Source organism: Hemitrygon akajei, chromosome 29, assembly GCF_048418815.1.
Source record: "Hemitrygon akajei chromosome 29, sHemAka1.3, whole genome shotgun sequence".
In the NCBI taxonomy this organism is placed as follows: Eukaryota; Metazoa; Chordata; class Chondrichthyes; order Myliobatiformes; family Dasyatidae; genus Hemitrygon; species Hemitrygon akajei.
Window position 1 is genome coordinate 48,889,439 of NC_133152.1, and position 27,747 is coordinate 48,917,185.

At 39.8% G+C, this 27,747-nt stretch overlaps 1 protein-coding gene across 2 annotated transcripts; it reads left to right on the forward strand.

Moving 5' to 3' along the window:
- The first annotated feature begins 10,038 nt into the window (after nucleotides 1-10,038).
- LOC140718503 (cyclin-L1-like) lies at nucleotides 10,039-27,005 on the forward strand. Of its 2 annotated transcripts, XM_073032415.1 has the most exons (11): nucleotides 10,039-10,291; nucleotides 12,228-12,302; nucleotides 13,000-13,109; nucleotides 14,092-14,212; nucleotides 17,046-17,110; nucleotides 19,442-19,541; nucleotides 20,169-20,273; nucleotides 20,384-20,525; nucleotides 23,167-23,287; nucleotides 24,112-24,204; nucleotides 25,704-27,005. In XM_073032415.1, exons 1-11 carry the CDS (start codon nucleotides 10,091-10,093, stop codon nucleotides 26,068-26,070), a joined length of 1,500 nt encoding a protein of 499 aa, XP_072888516.1. In that variant the 5' UTR covers nucleotides 10,039-10,090; the 3' UTR covers nucleotides 26,071-27,005. The 2 variants fall into 2 exon arrangements, with proteins under 2 accessions (XP_072888516.1, XP_072888517.1); XM_073032416.1 differs by lacking the exons at nucleotides 10,039-10,291; nucleotides 12,228-12,302; nucleotides 13,000-13,109; nucleotides 14,092-14,212; nucleotides 17,046-17,110 and adding an exon at nucleotides 17,792-17,927.
- The last annotated feature ends 742 nt before the right edge of the window (nucleotides 27,006-27,747 follow it).

Sequence of the window (27,747 nt, forward strand, 5' to 3'; positions counted from 1 at the left end):
TGCCTGTTCATGTGCCTGTCTAAATGCCTCCTGCTGATCTACCGCAGTCGTTTCTGTTTCCATCAATTCCCCTACCAGTGCATTACAGGAAACTACAATTTTCTGTGTAAAGATTAAACATTTGCATCATAAATCCTCTTTAAAGTTTCCCGTACTCACATTAAACCTGTGCCCTCCATTTCCATCCTGTCAGATTAATACCCTTCTTATTTTTATAAATTTCTATCAGGTCACCCCTCAGCCATTGATGTTCCTGGGAAAACAATTAAAGTTTGCATAACCTCTTCTTCTAGGCAACTTGCTGGAAAACCTCTTCTGCACCGTCTCCAGTCTCCACATCCTTCTTGTGTTGTAGTGCTCAGAACAGCACACAATACTCCAATGGCCTAGCCAAAGTTTTATACGGCACCAGAAGTGTAACTGAAATAAAAGAGAAAATAATGAATAAGAAAGCAGATCCCTGTGCATGCTCTGCCCAAACAAGGAAGGACTAACAAGAGCAACTTGTTAGCCTCCAGCCTGGTGGTTATGTCGGTCCATGGCCTCTGCTTCTGCCACCACGAGGGCACTGTCAGGTTGGAGGAGCAACACCTCATATTCCACTTAGATAGCCTCCAAACTGATGGCATGAATATTAATCTCTCTAACTTCAGGTAATTATTTCCCCTCCCCCTTCTTCAATTGCCCACTCTGACTTCCTACCTCTTCTCTTCAAATACCCATCACCTCCCTCTGGTGCCCCTCCTCCTTCCCTTTCTCCCAAAGGCCACTCCTCTCATATAAGACTATTTCATTATGTGCCTCCAAATACCCCAAAAACTCATCCTTAATAATCAAATCCAAAATTTTCCCATCAGACTAACTGAACTATAATTTCCTTTTATGCCTCTCTCCTTTCTTGAAGAGTGCAAAGTGACATATGCAATTTTCCAGTCCTCTGGAAGCATGCCAGAATCTATTGATTTTGTAAGATTATTAGTAATGCCTCCACAATCTCTTCAGCCACCTCTTTCAGAACACTGGGGTGCAGGCCATCGCGTCCAAGTGACTTATCTACCTTCAGACCTTTTAGTTTCCCAAGAACCTTCTTCCCAGTAATGGCAACTTCACATACTTCGAACCCTGTGACACTCTTGAATTTCCAGCATACTGCTAGTGTCTTCCATAGTGAAGACTGATGCAAAATATTTATTCATTTCTTCTGCCATTTCCTTGTTCCCCCATAACTACCCCTCCAGCATCATTTTCCAGTGGCCCTTATCTATGGTATCAAACTGGATCACAAACTGAGCACAAAAAAAACGCTAGACAATATCAGAATCAGGTTTATTATCACCGGCATGTGTCCTGAAGTTTGTTTACTTAGCCAGCAGCAGTTCAATGCAATACATTATATAGAAGAAATAAAATAATAATAATACATAATTAAATCAATTACAGTATACATATATTGAATAGATTAAAAATCATGCAAAAATACAGAAATAATATATATTAAAAACAGTGAGGTAGTGTTAACGGATTCAATGTCCATTTAGGAATAGGATGGCAGAGAGGAAGAAGCTGTTCCTGAATCACTGAGTGTGTGCTTTCAGGCTTCTGTACCTCCTCCCTGATGGTAACAATGAGAAAAGGGCATGCCCTGGGTGCTGGGTGTCCTTAATAATGGACGCTGCCTTTCTGATACACCGCTCCTTGAAGATGTCCTGGGCACTTTGTAGGCTAGTACCCAAGATGGAGCCAACAGAATTTACAACCCTAGCAGCACCTCAGTTCAGGTGCTCTTTAAATACCTAATTCTTGGTGCCCAAAACATGACTGCCAATTAGCAGGACCATCCTAATCCTTAAAGAGGCCAGAAGCCTGCATGGTTGGGAACATCTTGTAAAAGGACTCCTCTCCTATGGCCAACACCTGACTGCTCAGTGGGGCAGTGATGGTAATCGTGGATGAGAGCTTCCCCTTCTCAAATTGCAGGGTGAATTCTGTCATATTATGATCGCTGGTCCCCTAAGGGTTATTTTACCTTAAGTTCTCTAATCAATTCCAGTTCATTGCACAGCGCTCAATTTAGAATAACTGAATGCCTTAGCAAGACATTTGATAAGGTACCCTATGCAAGGCTTATTGAGAAAGTAAGGAGACATGGGATCCAAGGGGACATTGCTTTGTGGATCCAGAACTGGTTTGCCTACAGAAGGCAAAGAATGGTTGTAGACAGGTCACACTCTGCATGGAGGCTGGTGACCAGTAGTGTGCCTCAGGGACACTACTTCGATCGAAGGGAACCCTACTCTTCATGATTTTTATAAATGACCAGGATGAGGAAGTGGAGGGATGGGTTAGTAAATTTGCTGATGACACAAAGCTTGGGGGTGTTGTGGATAGTGCGGAGAGCTGTCAGAGGTAACAGTGGGACATTGATAGGATGCAAAACTGGGCTGAGAAGTGGCAGATGGAGTTCAACCCAGATAAGTGTGAGGTGGTTCATTTTGGTAGGTCAAATATGATGGCAGAATATATCATTAATGACAAAACTCTTGGCAGTGTGGAGGATTAGAGGGATCTTGGGGTCTGAGACCACAGGACACTCAAAGCCGCTACGCAGGTTGACTGTGTGGTTAAGAAGGCATGTGGTGCATTAGCCTTCATCAATCGTGGGATTGAGTTTAAGAGCCAAGAGGTAATGTTGCAGCTATATAGGACCCTGGTCAGACCCCACTTGGAGTACTGTGCTCAGTTCTGGTCGCCTCATTACAGGAGGGATGTGGGAACCATAGAAAGGATGCAGAGGACATTTACAAGATGTTGCCTGGATTGGGAACCATGCCCTATGAGAATAGGTTGAGTGAACTTGGTCTTTTCTCCTTGGAGCAACAGAGGATGAGAGGTGATGTAATAGAGGTGTACAAGGTAATGAGAGGCATTGATTGTGTGGATAGTCAGAGGCTTTTTCCCAGGGCTGAAGTGGCTAGCATAAGAGGGCACTGTTTTAAGGTGCTTGGAAGTAGGTACAGAGGAGATGTCAGGGGTAGGTTTTTTTACGCAGAGAATGGTGAGTGCGTGGATTGGGCTGCCAGCGACTGTGGTGGAGGTGAAAATGATAGGGTCTTTTAAGAGACTCCCGGATGGATACATGGAGCTTAGAAAAATAGAGGGCTATGGGTAAGCCTAAGGTAGTTCTAAGTTCTAAGTTCTAGTTCTAAGGTAAGGACATGTTCGGCATAGTTTTGTGGGCCAAAGAGTCTGTATTGTGCTGAGGTTTTCTATGTTTATATCCCTTAGTGGGCTCAAGCACACTAAGCTTGAGCCCACTAAGCTGCCTACAAGCTGCTGTAAAAAGCCATCTTGTAGGCATTCTACAAGCTTCCCCTCACCAACCTGATTTTCCTATATTGAAATCCTCCATGACTTTCATAACATTATTGACATGCATTTTCTATCTCCCATTGTAATTTATAGCCAATATCTCTGCTACTGTTTGGAGGTCTGTATATAACTCCCATCAGGGTCTTTTTATTCTTGTAGTTCCTTAGCTCTACCCACAATGATTCTATACCTTCGATCCTATGTCACCTCTTACTAATTTGATTTCATTTTTACCAACAGAGCCACCCCACCCCCTCTGCTACCTGCCTATCTTTTGATTCGATCTGTATCCTTAGATGTTAAGCTTCCAGCTATAATTTTCTTTCAGCCACGATTTAGCAATGAAAGCGCAGGAGGGGGGAGCTGAGGGGGACTTTGGGGTTCTCATGTTTAATTGTCGTTCATTCTTTGGGGCACTCCTCTATTTTCGTGGATGTTTGCGAAGAAAAAGCATTTCAGGATGTATACTGTATACAGTACATTTCTCTGACATTAAATTTGACCTTTGAACCTTTGACTATGTCATACAAGCCAACCTTCAACTGTGCTACGTTCATCTACATTATTCTATGCGTTCAATTATAACACCTTTAGTCTTGTATTCACCTTTTTCAATTTTGTCTGCCTTTTATATTGCAATTTATCCCGTTTACTACAATTATGCCTATCAACAGCCTCTTTTTGCTAGCAGTCTCACTACACACTGTCTGTTTGTAAACCAACTACCCCATCCTTAGCACTGCCACTCCAGTTCCTGTTCCCCTGCCAAATTAGTTTAAACCCTCCCAAACATTTCAGTGATGAGGCAAGTGAAGTTATCCCCATTGGTTCAGAAGCCTGATAGTTCAGTTGTATTAACTGTTCCTGAACCTGGTGGTGGGTGTCCTGAGGGTTCTGTACCTTCTTCCTGATGGCAGCAGTGAGAAGAGAGCATGACCTGGGTAGTGGGGGCTCCCTGATGATGGGTGCAACTTTGCAGTGGCCATATCCACTACTTATTTGTAGGATCTTCTATCCAATGACATTGGTGCTTCCATACCAAACTGTGATGCAGCCAATTAATATACTCTCCACTGCTGATCCTCCAAAGTTTACACTGTTCTACAAACAAAAGAAAATAATACTGTTTAATTGTATGTGCTCACAGCAATAAATCAGATTTTTCCATCAGGTGTCTTGTACACTCCATATATTGGAGTATAAAATATTATGGAGTATAAAACTTAATGCTAAAAACTATGGTGTGTTGGTATATGCTAGGGAGAGGTGGCTGGGAGCGCGCCAGCTGTGAAGTTGCTGCGTAACCAAAACTGTGTGAAATGCTAAAAGACAATGATGTGTTAATATATGCTAATCAGGTATCCAATTGAATGTAGAGACAATATGTGTTAATGAAAAGTAGCTAAGAGATATTTTGCTTTGAACGTGTCGGCTGTGTAACTAAAGCTATGTAGGAGACAAGTTGTCTGCTGTGTAATTAAAACTATATAGTCGACTAGAACGAATAAGTCAATAGGTAAAAACAATAGTAACGGATGTACTGTGATATGCACCGCTTGGATATGTTAATGCAGCTAAACCAGGTTTGCTTTAAAAAGCGGCTGGGTCCGAAAATCGGGAGGCATTCAGCAACTAGCTCAATGACTGTCTCAACTTTGATTTGCAAATTAAAGTTTAACCCTTCTTGAAGAATTTTCTGCATCTCCTGGTCATTTGAAAAGCACGAAAAACCACGACACATACTCCAACAAACGAAGTGTCAAATTAAAAGCACAATCCCATTGCAAGTCTGTCTATTATTTAATTTATATTGTAATCATGGATGTAAAGCCAAATACTTTCTGCACTGTAAGTTTAAAGTTCAAACCATATTTATAAACAAAGTACATTCATGTCACCATTTACAACACTGAAATTCATTTTCTTGTAGGCATTCAGAGTAAATACAAAAGAAACACTATAGAATCAATGAGAAACCACGTATAACAAGACAAACAACCAACGTGCAAAAGACAACAAACTGTGCAAATACAAAAAGAAAAATAATTATAAACAAATAAGCAATAAATATTGAGAACATGAGATAAAGAATCCTTGAAAATGAGACTTTGGATAGAGGGAACAGTTCAGTGATGGGGTGAGTGAAATTATCCCCTCTGGTTAAAGGTCCTGAGGTTTGAAGAGTAATAACTCTTCATGAATTTGGTGGTGTGAGTCCTCAGATTCCTATACCTCTTTCGTGATGGCAGCAGCAAGAAGAGAGGATGGCCTGGATGGTGGGGTCCTTGCTGCTGGAGTTTTGCTACAACAAGTGTATGGGACATTGGAAAAAAAGTTGAATTTCCCCATGGGGATGAATAAAGTATCTATCTATCTATCTATCTATCTAGATGAACTTTCTTATGCTTGTTTGCATTTTATATAGTTACCTATGTATGTGCAATTGTTTAGTATGTTTCCTAGTGGTTACAGTTCTTCTGTCTCTTTCTGGAAGCTTCTTTGGTATCACATTATTTGAATAGGAGTTATGTGATTGGTAACTCTTATCTACAAAATTTGAATAGTATTTATTGCTGGTGTAATACCCTGGTTAAGATTTTTACTGCTAATGCTGTGGGGTATTTCATTTAGTGGCTTTCTGTAAAAGCAGTGTGTCCTGCTGGTAGAATGTTTTGGTTTTGACTAAAGATAAGAGGCTATTACATTCCACTTAGGAATGTTGTGTTAGCCAATCAGGATGGTGGAATTGGAAGAAGGCTCTAGAGATAGCTGGGCAGAGAGAGATTTACTTTACAATACTTTATTGTCACCAAACGATTGATACTAGAGCGTACAATCATCACTGTGATATTTGATTCTGCGCTTCACACTCCCTGAAGTACAAATCGAAGTAAATACAATAAAAATTTAAATTATAAGTCATAATTAGAAAATAGAAAAGGGAAAGTAAGGTCGTGCAAGTCAGGTCTGGATATTTGGAAGGTACGGCCCAGATCCGAGTCAGGATCCGTTCAGCAGTCTTATCACAGTTGGAAAAAAGCTGTTCCCAAATCTGGCCGTACGAATCTTCAAGCTCCTGAACCTTCTCCTGGAGGGAAGAGGGACAAAAAGTGTGTTCGCCGGGTGGGTCGTGTCCTTGATTATCCTGGCAGCACTGCTCCGACAGCGTGCGGTGTAAAGTGAGTCCAAGGATGGAAGATTGGTTTGTGTGACGTGCTAGGCAGATTTGTAATGAAAACTGGTGGGGTTCATGGTCTTTTTGGAAGGAGATGCAGAGAAGATAAGATCAGGAGAGACAACCGTAGGATTTGATCCGAAGGAAAGGTGCAATTGCAAGGAGTGCTTTGCAAGTCAAAGGAGTCCAATATGGAAAGTTCTACTGGTGATTGGTGATGAGAATTCAGCACCGTGAGTAACGGTCATACCCAGCTTTTGGACAAAGAGTTCCAATGCTATGTGCACACATTTAGACTGCTTTAATTGTCATGAGCCCTTTTATTTTTTTCCTCCTTTCTTTCTCTTAATAACTTTTGATAAAGCTGGAATTTGTAAATACACTTTCCTTATAATTGTACGTGATGTACGATCTGTTATTTCTTGCCCACTGATAATTGTGTATGGGTAGTATTTACACAGCATTTGCTCAAATCGTGGTTAAGTTCATTGGAACATCCAAACTTTTGTTTGGTTGAACCCCGAATCACACCGACCCTCGACAAATATTGTTTATGAAAATGACTTTTTCACTGCTAGGTCATATGGCTGTTAGCAACGCCAGCCAAGTTAGCCCCTCTCACCCTAAATGCATATCCTCTGGTATTAGACATTTCAACCCTGGGAAAAAGATACTGTCTGTCTACATCTATGTCTCTCATAATCCTATAAACCTCTATCAGATCTCTCCTCAGCTCTGCTGCTCCAGAAAAAATAATCTATGTCTGACAAGACCTCATAAAGATGGCTGGTATCCAAAGGATAATTAGATGTTTTTGAGCGAAGCCTCAAGAAGGCAGCATCCATCATTAGGGACCCCCATCATTCAGGTCATACCTTGTTCTCAGCGCTACCATCAGGTAGGAGGTATAGAAGCCCGAAGGCACACACTCAACGATTCAGGAACAGCTTCTTCCCCTCTGCCATCCAATTACTGAATGGACATTGAACTCATGAACACAACCTCACTACTTTTTTATTTCTATTTTTGCACTGCTCATTTAGCTATTGTATTATATATAAATACTTACTGTAATTCATGTTTATTCTTATATATTGCACTGTACTGCTGCTGCCAAGATAACTAATTTCATGACATGCCAGTGATATTAAACCTGATTCTGATATCTTCAGCACCACTTCATCTTTTGACCCAGCCACAGCAAGGATAGGGATCCCTTGATCTCAGCAAGAGGGTAGGTAAGGAAAGAGTAGGTCCCCTTAGGGACCTGCAGGGAAATCATGTGTAGAGCCTAAAAGAATACTCCTCATCGTTATTTACTTGGGTGAAGGTATGGCAGCTGGAGAGTTCGAGGTTATTCTGATATTCTGGATCATGCCGGATCCAGAAGGATCCTAGATATGAGGAAGTGTTAAGGATATTGGTGCACATTCAATTAGACCAGTACAAGGTAATGCATTTTAAGAGGTCAAATTCTGGCAGGAGGTATATAGTAAAATGGCAAGGGCTTCAGGAGCATTGATGTACAGAGACAGAGCTGGGGGGAGGGGGGAAAGATTGAATAGTCCAGAAAATGGCACATAGTTGAGGTAATGAAATGGGCATTTGGTGCTGTCAGAGGAAATAATCCATTCTCAAGGGCCTCCACCACCCAGGCCCTGCTCTCCTCACTGTGGCCATCAGGGAGAAGGTACAGGAGCCTACGGACCTGCCCCACCAGGTTCACAAGCAGTTATTACCCCTCAACCATCAGGCTCCTAAACCAGAGGGGATAACTTCACTCACACCCCCATCACTGAACTGTTCCCAAAATCTATGGGGTTACTTTCAAGGACTCTTCATCTCATGTTCTCGATATTTATTGTTTATTTATTTACTATTATTATTTCTATTTTTTCCTCTTTTTTATTTGCACATTAGTTGTCACCTACCCTGTTGGTGAGGCCTTCCATTGATTCTATCGTGTTTCCTGTATTTACTGTGATTGCCTGCAATAGAATGAACCTCAGAGTTGTATATGGTGACATATGTGCACTTTGATAATAGATTTACCATAATTGTGAACTTCGCTTACCTTCATATATCAAGACACTGACTGTACTATTTGGGCTAGCATGTCACAGCGGTAAAAGACATTGGTCAGGCTGCATCAGGAGTATTTGTACAGATCTGGTCACAACCCTAAAGGAAGGATGGAGTAGGATTAGAGAGTTCAAAAAAGATACACCAGGATGTTACCTGGAACAGCGGTGCTTTAGTTATAAGGACAGATTGAGTAGGCTAGGCTTTTTCTCATGGTGTAGGAGGCCAAAGGATCAAGTATAGAGGCTTATAAGATTTTGAGGGAAAGAGTAGATACTTAGTCTTGTTCACAGGGTATGAGTCTGAAATTCCAGTGCACAAGATTAGGATGAATGGGGAGGAAAAAAAGTAAAAGCGTGAGGGGCAAATTTTCACACAAAGATTGTTTATTGCAGTTTTGTTTTGTTTTTGCAGACTGGTTGTCGTTGGTCCTGTTGGGTGAGGTCTTTCATTTATTCTATTTTGTTTTTTGTATTTACTGTGATTGCTCACAAGAAAATGAATCTCAGGGTTGTATATGGTGACATATATATGAACTTTGATAATAAACTTACCTTGCACCTTGGATTTCCAGTAACTCTGATACAAGTGTAACTCTGGATCCAATGCAGCACAAAAAATACAGTAAGATAAAGAACACAGTATTTTTTTAATTCAATAAATATAAATACATAAAAGGTGACATATATATATATATAGATTGGTTGAATGCCCATAAATTGACACTAGGCACGAGTGTCTTTACATAAAGTGATTCTGACAGGAAGTGATAGTGGGTTAGTTTGAGAAGGTGGTGATCAGCCTTAGTGCTTAGGGAAAGTAGGTTTTTGAGTCTGGAGGTCCTACGTAACCCCGTCCCTTATAGGAGTGGGACCAACAGACCAGAAGCAGGGTGGGTGGGATTCTTCATGATGTTACTGGCCTTTTTCCAGTACCTTTTTGTATATGTGGTGTATATATTATAAAGTGGTAGATAACACGCCAAATGCCGGAGGTCAGGCTGCATCTACGGAGAAATATAAAGGATCGAGACCTTCATCAGGACTCCTATCAGACAGGGCGACGGTGAAGAGGAATTTCAGCAATGGAAACAATGACAAGGATGGACGGACAACACCGGCGCCTGATTCTTATTAAACGGCGCAACTTTATATCACTTTATCTTCTTTACCTCGGAAACATGATTTACTCCAGGACTTTCCTAACTTTTCAGTTTCGAGAAATATACTGTAAAATATGTTTCATTAAAACTTCGAGGACGTACGCGAAGTCACCGTGACGTCACGGGACGACTGTGCGGAGGCAGATAGATCCGTGATCGATAGCTGTGTGCGCCATTCAGCGCCCAGTCTCTGGACAAAGGCCGGAAGACGCTGAGGGAGGGACCAATTGAATTGACGTCGTGGGCGGAACTTCCTGTCTGCGAGGCTGCGGGAAGGCGCGAGGATCGGGGAGAAGTAGAAGATGGCGGCGGGTGGGATTCTTATCGGTGATAAGTTATACTCTAGCATCGCCCTCACTCTGGAAAACTGCCTCATCTCGGAAGAAAAACTCTTTTTAACGGCCTCGGTGACGGATGGGCTAGATCCTGAGGTGGAAATCGACCTACGAATAGTGGGATGCGAGTTAATCCAGGCCGCCGGCATTTTGCTTAAACTACCTCAGGTAGGCCGCAGCGGGTGAGGAGCTGGGCGGGGAAAGCATCAAAGAGACGGAATCGAGAGGAGATTGGGGGACAGTCGACAGGGGATAGTGGGGTTGAGTTCGCTAAGGGTGTTAGAGGGCAGCGATGGCGTGGGTGGGGTGAGGCGGGGCCCCCATCCCCCATCCCCCATCCCCAGTACTCATTGGTTTTACCAAGCTTAGCTGCGCTGTAATATAAATATCTCATAAGACATGGGAGCCGAATTGTAGGTTGATTGTAGGCTTAATTACCAAAGAATCGTAGAGCATAGAAACGGGCCCTTTGGCCTAATTGGTTTGTGCTGTCCCATTTGCCAGCATTTGGTCCATAATCTTCTAAAGCTTTCTAATCCATCTACTCCCACAATTCTGTTAAAATTTGCTATTGTACTTGCCTCAACCACCACCTCCGGTAGCTCGTGCCACAGAGATACCACCTTTGTGGTAAATAAAAATAGTTGCCTCTCAGTTTTCTGTTAAATCTTCCCCCTCTCACATTAAACCTGTGCTTTTGATCCCCCAACTTCAGGGTTCATTCACCCAATCTGCTTTTCTTGATTTTAATAAGATCACCTCTCAGCCTCGTGCACTCAAAAGGAACAAAATCCCACCCTGTACAACTTATCTTCATAATTCAGTCTCTTAAGTCCTGTCGGAATCCTTGTAAATCTTTACATTTCTCAGTTTGATAACATATTTGTTATAGCACAACAAAGACTGAACACAATACTCCCAAGTGCAGCCTCACCAGCATCCTGTACAGCCACACCATCACCTCTCAACTTCTATACACAATGCCCTGACTGATATCGGCCAGCGTGCCAAAAGCCTTCTGCACCACCCTGTCTAGATGTGACTTCATTTTCAGGGAGCCATGTACTTGTACTCCCACCCTCTATAGTATAACACTTTCCAAGTTTCTGCCGTTCATTGTGAAAGTCCTAGGTGGATTTGACTTTCCAAAATGCAACACCTCGCACTTGGATTAAATTCCATTCGCCACTCTTCAGTCCACTTACTCCGCTGATCAAGATCCCTCTGTCATTTTTGATAGCCTTCATTATTCACAATACCACCTACTTCTGTGTCATCTCCAAACGAACCAACTATACCTCATACATTCTTACCTCTCTCATTAATATGGATGACAAGCAACAATGGGCCTGGCACCAGCCCCTGAAACATTCCAGCATCAATCTCTGTTTACTACCATCAAGCCAATTATGTATCTAGTTAGCCAGTTCTAACCGGATCCATTCCTCTCTTATTTACTTTTTTAATAATCCTTCTACTGTAAACACTCTGAATACTCCAAATCTGAAATAGGACACTCGTGGTCAAGCAGCATCGGTAGTCCAGAACCTTCAGTAGTTCTGATTACTCTTCCTATCTCAGCATCTCTTCACTTTTTTAAAAAAAAACTGATGACTGCCTCTCTTGCTATCCTCCATTCACATCTTGATCATCAATGTATGTCAAAGGACCCCAATACCAACTTTTCCCCATGCAAAATAACCCACATCCATCACCTTATGCCTCCTATACCAATCTAGTTTTGGACCTTGTTCCCTGGGGGGACTTCACTTTTGGTCAGTGTCTAATTTGGGACTTTGATTGCTGAACTCTGTACATTCAGTTGAAATTTGTTGGAAATTTTAGTTTGATATTGCATGGTCTAATGGAGGCCATGGAGTTAGAGATGGTAGTTTTGATTTCCTGAACTATACTGGTGATTTTATTGACAGTTTGAGAAAATCCATTGGCTTTCAGTCATTCAGTGCATGACATTTAATTTTGCAATACCTGTGGGTGGGATTTAGGTTGATTTTGTTACTGTTCATTTATTATTGGTTTTGTTGAATAAAAGCTGAAGGCAGTGTGGATTTGTTGTGTAACTACATACTTCACATTGATTTAGGTGGCAATGGCAACTGGGCAAGTGTTATTTCAGCGGTTCTTCTATTCAAAATCTTTTGTGAAACATTCCATGGAGGTAAGAATTAAAACAGTTATGCATGTAACCTGATTACAAAAAGATACTCAGAATAATTACAAAGATGTATCAGTGTTCCTGTAAACCTTATTGTTGCCTGGATAATGTGAAGGATATGCATTGATCAGATACTTGCTGTGCCTAATTGTTCAGGAGAATGTTTGCCCTTTTCCTATGGCTAAATTTGTTCTATCCTTTTTAAGGTTCTCTTGACAAGAATTTGAATGTGTGCACAAATTCTGTTTAACAGTATTTAGTTGTCAACCCAATAAATATCCGTTTTTTGGGAAGCAAGAGACCTGAGGCTGGAGGAACTCTGTGGGCCAGGCGGCATCTGTGGTGGAAATGGATGTTTGATGTTTTGGGTTGAGACTCTTTATCTAGAGTGTTCTTTTAATTCTGCATGTGAACCACCACAAGATTCTAATACTCTGAAATAACAAAAAAAAAGGGACCAGCTTCATTAGATTTCTTGCATAACGGTCACCGGGATTAGTTTGGGAGTTTTGTGCAGTATTGTGCATGCTGTAGCAGGATTTCAGAGTTATTGAATCATATGCATGAAGTGCTTCAGAATGTGATTGTGGTTCACTTTGTGACCCAACTCCATTGTTTGTTATTCACCGTCAGTGAATTGATTCAGTCAATACGTGATCTTGTTATTGAACAAGAACGTACGTTTTCTCTCCCACAACAGATATTATCAATGGCTTGCATTCACTTGGCTTCAAAAATTGAGGAAGACCCCCGGCGCATTCGGGATGTCATCAATGTATTTCATCATTTACGAAAACTCAGGGAGAAAAAGTAAGTTCTGCATATTTATAGATTACCGAGAATTTTAAAAAATTGTATTGCAGGTGAGCTTCTGTAGAAGAAGCTTCATCTGCCTTCTGTTCAAGAAGTCTTGGCACTATTTGAAGTTGGAGAAAACTTGCTTTTGGCCAAAAATTTAGGAAAAAATATTCTGGCTCTAAATACCAGGCTGAACTAGAGTTGTTTAAAGTTGCAGTTTTGGCTTGTGGGGTGGTTAGTAGGTTAAATAATTGTAGTACTTGTGTATTTGGATTGCAAGATCTTTTTTGCCATCATTTAATTATTGAGGTAGTTCCAATCTTTCAGAGTAAAATAACTACCATGGATCACTGCCTCATTATGAAATAAACTGTCCTGGAATGGAAATTCACTTTCAGTGTGATCAGTATGAAGATCCTACTTTCATTCCTTTCACATTATTGAAATGGGCGATTACCTTAATACTCTGTCTCTTCAATCAGTTATCCATAAGGTAAATAAGCAAAAGCTGTTTTCTCAGCTTTCCAAGGATTAGTGGCAAAGGGGAGGAATTGTTCAGGGAGAGTAAGCAGACCAGGCTTCTGGGATTGAGAATGTAAGAAGTGTTGATTTGTCTAAAACATACAAGATTCTCACAGGACATGGCAGGGTAGATGGGAACTTAATGGTTTTCTTAACAAATGCACTACTTGAGGTTCCACTTTCTGGATAAAGTCAAGGTTCATGACAATAAGTTACTTTACTGGACAGTAATGAATCTTCCGATGTGACAGGTGTATCATTGAAACTACCTGAAGTAACGTCATATTGGGAAAGAACAACAGAAATGTGCAAGTTCAAAAAAGTAAGATTAGGGTTGAAGGTTAAACGAGCTTGTCCAAAAATCAAAAGTTCTGTTTACTATGATCATGCAAGGATGATTTTTACTAACATTGACAGTTTTTGCATGGAATCGGTATTTAACCAGACCTGGTGTTTTTCTGTTACGGTAAAGACCTCCTGTGCCACTTCCATTGGACCAAAGTTATGTCAACCTAAAGAACCAGGTCATCAAGGCAGAAAGAAGAGTGCTAAAGGAGCTGGGATTCTGTGTTCACGTTAAACATCCACATAAGGTCGGTCAATGTAATCTGCTATTTGAGATTAAAAATGTTTTTTTAAATTCAGATATTAGTTTGCATTATCAAAGTTGATCTGCCTCATGTTCTTTTATTAACATTAAGATTTTCAGCGCTGGACATAATTTATTTTCAACATTTTGGACTTGTGGGCATTTAATTTTTTTTAAAATTTAGTTTGAAGTTGCAGTTAATCAGGACTAAATTTTACTGCATTTATTTTCATAGCCTTGTGCACATTTTACCATGTTGTCAGAATGCTGTTCTACTAGGCACTTTGGAAGGGAAAACCACAAATATGCTTCAGCCCAACATTTTAATCACGTTGGTAATACTGAGGCACTGAAGGTTTGCAGTCTTGGTTGTTTTCTGATTTCTAATTTCAGATTTCACATGTCTGTGTTGGACGTAATTTTAAAGTCCTTGATTTTAAAAAATAAAGTGATGCTGATGACAAATTTCATACTAAAACTGGAAATGCACAACATATGAGGCAGTTTTGAGGAAAGGAATGTAAGAAATAGATTGGAAACAAGTTATGCAGCTTCTTTCATCTCTGCCATTTTGTAGATAATGTTAATCACAGTACTCCTTTCTGTAATTGAGCCTTTACAACCCTCTTTGGGGAGAAGTCCCTAGATTCTTTACCCTCTGGATAAAGGCATTTCTTATTTCTGCCCTGAATGGTTAATCTTACATTGAGGCTGTGACTGTTGTTGAATATTTAGAATTTTGGATCATTTGGCTCTCTTTCACAATTGGAATGCTTTCTCTCCTTTTACAGGATCAGATCATGGTAATTAGAGAAAAGTTTTATTTTTTTATGGATGCGTTGGATTATATGCTCTAATTCTGTTACCAGATTTGAAATGAAGTTGAAAAGAGGCATAAAAGGCAGCGCAGCTAAAATACTTTCATTATTGTTAGAATGCAAATATTAAGAGATGGGTACACTTTGGCATGTGGTTACTTCTACATTTCAACGACGTGCTCTACAAAATCAGACGTGACAGTGCCATGTTTTAGTTACCGGAAACACCAGGTTATATGCAGTCGAAATTAATATATCACCATCACACGTTTAACTGAGTTTTGTCGGATGTCAGAACAATGAAATGCAACATGTGAAATGAAAAGCAATTAGAACCATTGGAAGATCATTGGATAAGTAAGTGTTCTTTGTGTCCTTGGGTTCCTTTGCCCTTCCTTTCCATTCCTGTACTCATGTACAAATATCCTTGCATCTGCTGAAGTGATGTGGTCGACTCACTGTAGTACATTCACTAAAACAAGAGCTAATCAAGGCACAAGAAGCATATAATGGCACGTCAATTGTCATCTGTCTCTATAATATATTTACATCTAAATATGTTAAGGTTAGCAATTTTTAACGAATGGAACACAATAGATGAAGACAGTCTCGGGAAGACTATCTTTCATCCGTTATCAGACAGCAGAGATCTTAGTATGGATCCCTAAAGAACACCACTATTCACCAATGTTCGGCCAGAATAAGTCCCATCGACCACTGCCCTCTGACTTCTAATGGTAAGCCCGTTCTGAACCCAAATTGCCAATTGAACTGCAGCCTATGCATCTTAATCTTCTGCTTCACTTGTAGGACCTTGTCAACCACCTTACTAAACTCCATGTAGATGATATCTACAGCAATACTTTCGTCACCTCCTCAAAACTGAATAAAGTTAGTAAGAACCGACTTACCCCGCACAAAGCTATGCTAACTGTGCATAATTAGGCCATGGTTTTCTAATTGCTCTTGGATCCTGTCCCTAAGAGTCCTCTCCAGTAATTTCCCTACCACTGACGTGAGACTTGTCAGTCTATAGTTTTCAGGATTATCCCTCTTTCCCTTAAATAATGGAACAATATTAGGTGTTTGCCAGTCCTCCATATCCTTGCCTATGGCTAGAAAGGACATGAAGTTAATTGGTCCAGGCTCCAGCTATCTCATCTCTTGCCTCTCAATAACCTGTGATGTATCCCATCAAGTCCTGGGGACTTGTAAACTTTAATATTTAAGAGACCAAGCTACCCCCTCATCTCAGAATGCCTATATAAGTTAGCACTATCCTCCATGTCCTAATGCACCTACATCCTCTACCTCTAAGTAGATGTTTCTTTATCCTTGAGTGGTCCTGCCTGCTGCCTAGTTATCTTGTTCTTGGTGTATCTGTAGACTACTTTGGGATTTTGTTAAATCCTACTTGCCAAGGATTTCTATCGCCCCTCCTGTCTATTCCTAAATCTTATATATACCGTACTTCCTTTCTCTCCTTGATTAAATTCACTTTAACTCTACATCCAACATTCCCTGACCCTGTCATCCTTGTCCTCTGTATTGAATTATCCCTGCCCAGTACATAGTGCAGTTGGTCTTCAAACGCTTCCTCAACTTTTGTCACTCCTGTTTTTGCTTTCTCAAACTGAGAAAAGTTGAAGTAAATATCCAAGGCTGTAGTTAGGGAGGGACTGGAATGATTGGGTATGTAGTGTTTACTGCTTAAGTTGTGGTCCATTGTAATTGAACTGCACTACTGTGTGAGATACAATATTTGCCTATATTTCTTTTGGACCAAGTTCTAATGATTACTGATGAACCATCTAATTCCACTAAAGTCCTGGAGATATACCTTGAGTGGAATAATTCTTGTTTTTATTCAACCAGTGTACAACAGTTGTTTGCCTGGAAAGAAAACTAAACAACTCATGAAAAATATATATGGTGTTAATCATGTTTTGGGTTGTTTACAGCCACACTGTTAATAGCTGACTGAGGTTCAGTTGTAACTCTGAAACCTGTATCTTCCAGATTATCGTAATGTACCTTCAGGTGTTAGAATGTGAACGTAACCGGCCTCTGGTCCAGACTGCATGGTAAGTTTATTTTCTCTGTTTTTGTGAGATAACCAGCGAAGACAGTGGCAGAAATATGTATCCATGTGCTTCTCTCCTGTCCTGTGCAGCAGTTTACTGTGCACTGCTCCTGGTTCAGGCATTCCCCAACCTCATTTCAGATATACAGTTGTGCTGCCTACCTCATTTGCCCACATTCCCCACTGTGCCAATAAAAATAAGTTATTTTAATTGTGCCGTCTCTCGGATTAGAGAACCTGTAAACCTTGTGGGCGGGGTGCATGACAGCATTGAGGTGGCTGCTCCAAATAATTTACAAAATGAAAATCTGTTGAGTGGAGAGGCATTTTATCTTTTAGTCTCTCTTGACACAAAGCCAAGGCCAAAATTACCACATGCAAACAAATTAAACCTTGTTCAATTGTTAATCAAAAGAATAGTGTGCTAATATACCTGTAATGACATCTACTCACTGGTATTAATTCTAAAAATCTGAGCATTTGGCTGCCTTGGTTACTTGTGCAGGTGGGAATAATATGGTTATAATCTTACTTTTAAAATATACTGCCTAATTTATGTTAAAATCCTAATTGGATAATGTTTCATATTTCTGCTTACTTGTCTTTTTTGGCTGGTGTAGCATTTGCTTAATTGAGAACCCATTTTAACTTCTCTTTTTTTCTACTCTTTCGATCAAAGGGTAGACCCTGATGGTAAGTGACTAAGACTTCTGAACTGCCCTCCAAGCACTTTGATGCCAGGATGGCCCTAACTGGCTGCCACTTTGAACCAATCCATTGCAGGTTCTTCTCCAAGAAGGCTGACTGTCTAGTGAGAGGTGGTATATAGTAACTGGCCATTGCTTCTTGTGTTAAACATTTATTTAATTAATGTAAAATCTTGTGTTTTATAAATTGTAAAATATTAATATTTTGAAGTAATATTTTCTTTGTAATTTTAATATATACATAACTTGATTAGAAGCAATAATGTAATTTTTATTAATTTCTGTAATGGAAGAAAACCCTAATCAAAGACTGTTGAGACTGTTCTGACTGTTGTGCAGCACCTGTGATATCTTGCAGCTTCTCAGTTTCTGATTTGACTGAAACGATTACTGGGACTGTCAAGAAGAATGATTCTCTGCCATTTCTCCTGAAGAAGGCCAGGGAGAACTCAGCATACTTGAAGTATTTCGATCAAATGTGATGATTACTGGCGAGCACTTCATGATAATCTGATCGTGTGGCCATTACAATTGGATAAGGACTGTTTCCAAATATTATTGTTCATGTTAATCTTTCCCTGTACGGATGTGAGAAGCTGATTGGAATGTTGTCTAGTGTACTTACTGCCAGTGCATGGAAAGTTCTGCTTTGCAAATTACATGCATTTGTGATCAAGGAGACAAGTTCAGATATTCTAGCATGGAGCATTATCTCTAAACTTTCATAAATGTGATTCTTTTAAGTACGTCTTGAGTTGTTTTGGTTTATCACGAGAGCAGGCCAGTGAGAAGTTAAAATGGGTTCTCTGCAGTTTACTTTTATTTTGTGTTCTTTAACCATACAGGGCTCAAAATGCTTTGTGCAATGTGAGGGGTTTTTTTCTAAGTAGCTTATCTGACTGGGAAAATGCATTTGTGTTAAATTTAGAGAAGAAGGATTCATAGCACTGTTTTAGTAAACAATGTAATCATTTCATAAAGGACCCAATATAGAGAGGAACCTGGTCTTCATAGACCAATGGTTTTATTAACCTTAATATTTTTAGTTACAAAGTTGTAGTTAATTCTGGAAATTGGTTTGAATATCAGTTTGAAAATGGTTAGCTGCTAAATTATCAAAATTACTTCTATTCTGGAGAAACCAATTTTAAGTACAATTTTTTTTGCAAGATATGGTGATGCATCTAAATGTTTTTTTTCACTTTAAAGTGATGTTGATAAATCTTTAATTGACATTTTAAAAATTCATTATTTGAGTGTTGTGTAGCAAATGCATATGGATTAAAGGATTGTATATCACAGAGTAGATTGAATTGGCGGTTTAAGAATCTGCTTTTTTGTCAAGTAGATGAAGATACCGTTTGTTTACAACTTAGAGCTAGACCATAGAGGTATTGTAATGGTATTTTGAGTAAACAAGTGTCTTCAATGAGTCAATATGCATCTTTGAAAAACATTCTTTGTCTTCAGAATCTTTTTCTCGTTTGTTTAGCTAAAAAGAAGTACCAGAAAATAGAGCATTTTGAACCCTGTTTGGCTCATTAATTTCAGATTTTAAGAAGTTGCTCTGAGAAATTAGCAGTATATTGGGTAGGTTGCCACAACATTTTTATTATCTATTTCAGGAATTATATGAATGACAGTCTGCGGACGGATGTGTTTGTCCGATACCATCCAGAGACCATTGCTTGCGCATGTATCTACTTGGCTGCGAGGGCACTTGAGGTTAGTGAACATTTACTTTCCCTTGCAAATGTAGACCATTCGTTATTTGCATGTTTATTAATTTTAGCAGTTAGTTTATCTGATCATATCCAGTGTCATAGCCAAGTAGGCATTCTTTCTCAGTCTGGTGCTACCAAATGAAGGCAATATAATCAAAACACCAATTTGTTGGTTAGGAGGCTTGACTCTTTTTCAAAACAATGCCACACTTGTTTTTCCATCACACTGCATTCGAGAGATGGCAGTTTATTAATCCAGTACAGACCAATAGTTCACATCAATTCTGCAAGATCCTTGTGATTTGTATAGTTCAGAGGCCAGTGCCTGTGCTACCTACTTACAGAGCAATGTATCATGACTTTAAAAGGAGTCTTTAAATTTTAAAGCATGAGATTACATTGGTTAAGTTTAGTCATTGTGAATTTAATAAAAGTGAACCCCAGAGTTAATAATACCAAAGTTAATGCAAAATAAAAGGCAAATTGTGTAGATTCGATGTACAAAATTGTAATGTCTGGAACTATTAAGATATGATATTATTGTACTAGGCATATTCATTTGTACTAAGGATATTAAACTTTGCCAAGTTAATTTAACGGCTATGTAATTTAGTTTAATCTTTTTCAGATCCCACTTCCAAATCGCCCCCATTGGTTTTCATTGTTTGGGACAAATGAAGAAGAAATTCGAGAAATCTGTGTGAAAATCTTAAAGCTCTACACCAGGAAAAAGGTCTGGAACTTTTGAATGCAGATTGGTGAATGGTTCTAATTGGGTTTTCTATCATTGAAGATAAATAGAGTGAAACTTGTTACTAAATTGAGGTATCTGCTATGCTGCAGGCAAATCTGGAGCATCTGGACAGTGAAGTTGAAAAGCGGAAAGTGGCCCTTCAAGAAGCAAAAGCAAAAGCAAAAGGCCTTCTGCCAGATGGTGCTCCTGCACTAGAGGCACCAACTGGCTTCTCGCCATCTTCAAAGCCAGGTCTGAACTTTCTTGTGGAACTAAAAGTAACTTGACTGACTTCATTTAAACTTATCATGATAATGTGTAGTATTCAAATTAGTTCAGTGTTTGGCCTGATAATTGTTTATGAAGCTGAAGGACTACTGAAAATAACAAAAAGCTTAATATCTTAAGAATAAACTTATTTTAGTTTACTTTTATGTTCTCCTTTTGCCTTAAATCTTATCCCCATGCTCCCCCTTGAATCACTGTACATGATTCAAAAGTTCCTATTCTCCTCTTCTCCAGCGCTTTGCCTTTTCTGCTTATCACCTCACAGCTTCTGACTTCATGCCCCTTTCCTCACCCACCAGGCTTCACCTATCACCTTCTAGCTTGTCCTCTCTCCTCCTCCCCCCACCCACCCCACCCCATCTTATTCAGGTATCTTCTCTATTCCTTTATAGTCCCGATGGGAAGGGTTTTGGCTTGAAAATTTATTCCTTTCTGTAGATGCTGCCTGACCTGAGTTTCCCTAGCATTTTGTGTGTACTGTTCTGTTTTTCTCACTCCTCCTTTCCCTCCATGGTGTAAGTACTGGAATCTCAACAATTGATTTTAGAGTTGCTTATGTTTAAATGAATAATTACCAGTAAGTCTGTTCTGGTCTGCCAACATTCACTGGCAAAATCCATCACTGTATTTTCTAAATGGCAAAAAAAAAATCTGCCCTAAAGTTCCATGGCAGATGTAATTAACACTTCAAGGGTTAAGGGAGTTGTGGTCTTTGCTGTGATCTGGAATATGCCTTTGTTAAATCTCTGGTAGGATCCATTTGGAGAACTACGGTGGTGCTAAAATGTTTGTGAACCTTTGAGAATTTTCTCTAATACTGCATAAATATGACCTAAAATGTGATCAGATCTTTACATAAGGCCTAAAACTAGATAAAGAACCCAATTAAATAACACAAAAACATACTTGTTTGTTTACTTATTGAGAAAAACGATCCAATATTACATGTATTTGTTGGAAAAAGTATTGCAGATCTCTAGGATTATCAGTTCATTTAAAGGGGAATTCAGAGTGGTGTTCCACTCAGGTGTGAGTGTAGGAGGCCCTGCCCAAAGAATATAAACCTGGATCTTCATAATCAAAGTCTGATCTTCACCACAGAGGTTTTTGGAAGTGTGTCATGCCTCGATTAAAGGAGATTTTAGAAGACCTCAAAAAAAGTTGTTGATGCTCAGCAGATGCTAAAAGGATACAAAACCATTTCTAAAGAATTTGGGCTCCACCAATCCATAATCAGGCAGATGCTGTACAAATGAAGGAAATTCAACACTAATGTTACTCTCACCAGCAGTGGTCAACCAACAAAAATCACTCCTAGAGCAGGGTGTGTAATATTCCAAGAGGTTACAAAGAACCCCAGGGTAACATCTAAGGAGCTACAGGCCTCTCTTACATTGGCTAATGTCAGTGTTCATGAGTCTACCATCAGGCAAACACTGAACAACAACGGTGCGCATGGCAGGACTGCATGGAAAAAGCCAGTACTCTCCAAGAAGAACATTGCTACCTGTCTGAAGTTTGCGAAAGACAGTGTGGATAAGCCAGAAGGCTGTTAAAAGAATGTTCTGTGGACGGATTAGTTCAAAATAGAAGTTTTTGGCTTAAATGAGAAATGTTATGTTTGGCGAAAAGTAAACTCTACATTCCAGCATAAGAACTTCATCTTATTTGTGAAACGTGGTGGTGGCAGTGCCATGGTTCGGGACCTGGACACTTGCCATCATTGACGGAACTATGAATTCTGAATTGTACCAGCAAAATCAACATAAAACAGCTCAAGAGAAAGTGGGTCACGCAGCAAGACAATCCTAAACACAAGTCAGTCTCCCAAAAATGGTTAAAGCAGAAGAAATTACAAATTTTGAAATATAGAGATGCTGTGGAAGGACCTGAAGCAAGCAGTTCATGCAAGGAAGCCTACCAACTGCTGTACAAGGGGGTCACACCAGTTACTGAAAGCAAAGGTTCACATACTTTTTCCAACAAATACTTGTAATATTGGATCATTTTTCTTAATTAGGTTCTTCCTATCTAGTTTTAGGACTTGAATGAAGATGAGATCACATTTTAGGCCATATTTATTCAGAAATATTCTAAAGAGTTCACAAACTTTCTAGCACCGCTGTCCATTCAAGGGGAGATTGCATGGTTGAGCTTGTACTCTCTTGGACATCGAGGGTGATCTGGTTAGGAATTTTAGAGTAATAGCTTTTTTTAAAAGGGGGAATTGACAGAGTATGTGCTTATACAGGGTATATAAAAAAACTAGAGGATAAGTCTGAAGGAGGATATAATCAGGGATTTTGGAGAACTGTTTTGCCTGTATCGTTGTAATATGAGGAGAGATTTGGATGCTAACAACCAGCTCCATCACCATTTTAAAATCCAGTGGTACTATTGGATTTAACACCTTTTAGTTCCATTAATTTCTCCCATCTTGCTTTTTTAAGTATTGGTAATTTTTAAATGGTAAGAGGTTGCCGTCTCCATTCAGGGGGAACTGGCTTCCTATGCATCAGCAGCATAGTGATTAACAGGGGAACCCAGCATGGTGTGTCCCTGTTCTCTTTCTGATTTGATCACTTTTCCACTCAATTCTTTTCAGAGTCTCCAAAGGACGGGAAGTTAGAGAAACCTTCACCACTGTCTATCCAGGCAATGAAAAATGCTAGAAGAAAACTAGATGAGGAGGAAAAGTGGCCTCGATCTACTAGTCCATTAAATGGGTGAGCAAGATCAACTGTTGATATATTTGAATATTACAAAGGAGAGGGTGATGGGTCTGCACTGCTTCCTGTTACTGTTGATGGTGAGGATCTACAAGTACCTAGGGGTGTGCCTGAATGTCAAACTTGAGTGGAGCACCAACACATGGGCTGTGTACAAGAAGGGCCAGAGTCACCTCTACTTCCTGAGGAGACTGAGGTCCTTTGGAGTACACAGCCCTCTCCTTCACATGTTCTACCAGTTTTGTCGCCAGTGCAATCTTCTATGCAGTGGGGTGTGGGGTAATGCCAACAGGTAAAATAAACTTATTAGACAGGCTGGCTCTATTATAGGAGTCAAACTGGATACACTGGAGGCTGTGGTAGAACAAAGGACTACAGAAAATCCTAACAATTCTGGACAATGTTTCTCACCACCTGCATGCCACCTTGGCCAAACAGAGGAGCACTTTTAGTAATAGACTAAGACAACTGTGCTGCTCCAAAGAGCACTATATGAGGTCATTCTTACCCTTGGCCATTAGTCTCTATAATGAGTCAACCTATAGCTGGGAAAGTGATGACTTCCTGTCATATTGTTCAAGGTAACTTTATTTCTTCTAATAATTGTATATCTGCACTTGTAATGCTACTGTGACACTGTAATTTCCTTTGAGATCACTAAAGTATCTATCTAATATTAAAATTGCTCCTTGTACAAACCTATTGTAGCTTTCATAAAAATTCACTACCCTGAAAGTATTTTCTCAACAGATTTCAGTCAATATGTTGCTCTGAATGCAGTCTCTTGCTTGACAGTTACAAAGGTAATTTTGTGTTTCTAGTGTTCAAAAGGGGAAGAGCAGCCGAAGTAGAAGCAGAAGCAAAGAGCGTAGTTACTCAAGATCTCGCTCGAGGTCACATTCCCCTAGGAGGCGGTGAGTTTAAATATTTAACTCTATTTAGCAGGTTCTGTGATTAGACAACTTTTGGTTGCCTAAGGGATTACTTGAATAAGCAAAGTGATGCATTCTTAGTACAGGCAATCTCTTAGGACAGTGTTTTATGTTTGACAAGGTATTTTGACTCGGGGAAATACCGTTGGTTCTGTTGTATCCTGGTCTACACAATAGCAGAACAATCACTTAGGTTTATTGTTGAATTGAATGCTTGTGCGTAATATCGATTTTTCAATTAGCACATTTCCTCAGAATTGAGCTTGACTGATTTTTCCTTTTGCACCATCTATCCATGAGTTTGTCTTGGCCTGTGCTGCAGCATCAAGAAATGGTTAAATTCCTTCCTTCTGTGGGGAATCCCACTGGATAGTTTGTCATTTTGTAGGTTGATATAAGTAAGTGGTTGCGACAAGGGCCAGTGGTTTGGCTTTGTGAATGTAAAGTTTCTACTCAATTTGATCAAGGTCAATTGGATAGCTGTTCAGTTGCTCTGTATGGAATGATCTTAAATTTTTAAAATCTACATTCAGTAATCTCCTACGTCACCTCTTCAAAACTCAAATCAATATTTAAGAAATGGACTTGTCCCATACAATGCTATGCTGACGGTCCCTAATTAGTCCACAGTTTTCCAATTGCTCAAAGCCCATTCTAAGAATCCTGTCCAGTAACTTCTGTACCACAATGGCCTCACCAATCTATTGTTTTAAGGATTATCCTTGTTTCCCCTTTCATATAATATGACAACATTAGCTGCTCATCTGGACATTGTGACTACAAAGGACTTGAATATACTGGTCAAGGCCTCTCAATACCTGGGGTATTACCCCATCAGCCCCTGGAGACTTGGTCTTTAAGAGAATCAACACTACCTGCTTCTTTATCCCAAAATGTCCTCAAATTAGCACACTCCACACTTACTCACCACCCTCCATGTCCTGCTTAAGTACTCACTTAGGATCCTACCCAGAACCTCTCCGTAGTTATACTCTTGCTCTGGATGTATGTATGGATTGTCTCTGGGTTCTCTTTAATCCTACTGTCTATATGGCACACAAGCATTCTCTGGACACTCCCTAGCAGCAGGAAATAACATTTTGAAAGCAGGAATATCGAGTATTCATTCCTAGCTTCCGAAGGACATACTATATTGTGTTTATACTTGGTATGATTTAGAACATGCAATTTCCCTCCATTAGGGATTTGTAAACGTTACAGAACTGAAGGATTGCAACTTCCATGTAAATTTAAAACAAAAGTTCAGATTTCAGGAGAAAGTTTACATGGTTGTATGAACTGGTTGGTTGTGCTGTCATTACATATCATTGTTATGCATTGACTGTGCCATTGGTACTGCTGTTAACTTCACTGAGCTACTGTGAAGTAATTTTTTTCTGTTCATATTAAATTCATATATTTATGTTGTGTGGGTAGACTGTTCTGGGTCTGTTTGTTCAACAAATTTCTTTTGTCTACAGAAGAACAAGAAGTCGCTCTGGATCTAACAGTTCTCGATCCCACAGCCATTCAAGAAGCCGCAGTGATTCCCCTCCACAACGACACAAACGAAACTCGCCTTGCATTGGCAGGCAGAAGGCCAAGGAATATGACAATATGCGAGAATACAAATATAATTCCCACAAACGCAGGCGATCACATAGCAGGAGCTACAGCAAAAGTTTGTCGCGATCCAGAAGCAGGTCGAGAGAGCGTTTGGATTTTCCTCGGAAACACAAAGAAAGTAGAAGCCATCACAGGGAGCGAAGGCATGATCAATCCCGGTCCTATGAAAGATCCACAAAGCATCACAACAGTCACTCCAGTCACAACAGACACAGGCGGTGACAAGCTCAGCCTGTGTAACAGTCATTCTAGTCACAATAGGAACAGGGGGTGATGGACACAACCTGTAACTTTGTAGTTACTCTTGGATTTAAATGCAGTCTCTGAACTTTGTTGGAGATTTGAATGGTTTAGTTTGTAAATTGCACTGCTAGTTTTTGAGTTTTCCCATGGCAGATGTAGTGGCCCTTGCTGATGTGCTCGCTGATTTTTGACAGCACCTTACCCAGAGTTGGTAACTTTCATACTAAATTTTCTGAAACTTACGTGATGTACAGGTTTACAGTCTTGCGTTATTTCAAGGTTTATTTATTATTATTTGCAGCTGTTAAATGTAATTTTGAAATCTTCTTGGATTTCTGAGGCCATGTATGGGCATGCTTTTGAATTGGGAAAGAGTGGGGGGAGGGAGAAGAGAGTTCTGTGGTTCATTGTTGGCACTTTAAGGGGTGCCCTATCAGGTGCCAGTTTCATGTTGCAGAACATTTTATTTAAAATTCCCATTGAATGTGTGATTGAATACTTTCTATCTGTTATCTTGTACTGAGTCCCATCTATTTTGATTGCTGTTACAGTTTTTTTTAAAAGTCCATGGCTGCTTCTCATTGCTGCTGCATATATAAATATTTTTTAGTAGCCATTGTGTTTATAGTTGTATAAAATACCTTAATATTTTTCTTTGAGAAATAATGTACCCAAGTATGGTTACTTGTAAGTTGTAAAGAGATTTTGTTTGAAGACTTTGGTTATTCATTGCTGATAATTGTCTATTCAAGTGTATATGTTCAGTTAATGAAATAAGGTGCTGAACCAGGAAGTACTGTACATAAACCTCAATGTGGTTCAGTGAACATACATGTGCCTTGGATATGCAGGTTTAATGAGTTATGATTGGGATTTGAATATGCATATACTGTAAATAAATTTTTTAACAAACAGTTGAGTGCATTGAAGTTGTACCAGTTAATGCACACGACCATTACTTCAGCCTGGACATGTTGCAGCCTTCAAAGAACCAACAAGTCCTGCATGGTAAATGATGGAATATCATTGCATAGCAAGAAGACATTAACATGTTTTCCAATCATATCTTCTTTACAATTTAAGGCCTGTGTAGTTTGAATTTTGTCCAGTTCCTGTCTGACAGTGTCTATAACTTACTAACCTTCATATGGTTGCATCGCAGATAGACAGGATGTGCTGGTCTTCATCAATCAGGATACAGAGTACCATAGAACACTACAGCACAGAAAACAGGTCATTCAGCCCTTCTAGTCTGCCGAAACTTTATTCCGCTAGTCCCATTGACCTGTACCCAGTCCAGAACCCTCCAGACCTCTGTCTAATTTATTCTTAAAACTTAGGAGTGAGCCCGCATTTACAATGTCAGATGGCAGCTCTTTCCACACTCACATCATTGAGTGAAGATGTTCCCCTAAGCCTTTCCACTTCCACCCTAAAGCCATGTCCTCTGGTATTTATCTCTCCTAATCTAAGTGGAAAGAGCCTACTTGCACTTACTGTCTATACCCCTCATAATTTTGTAAACATCTACCAAATCCCCCCTCATTCTTCTATGCTCCAAGGAATAAAGTCCTAACCTGTTCAATCTTCCCTTGTAACTCAACTCTTAAAGACCTGGCAACATCCTAGTAAATCCTCTCTGCACTCTTTTCAATC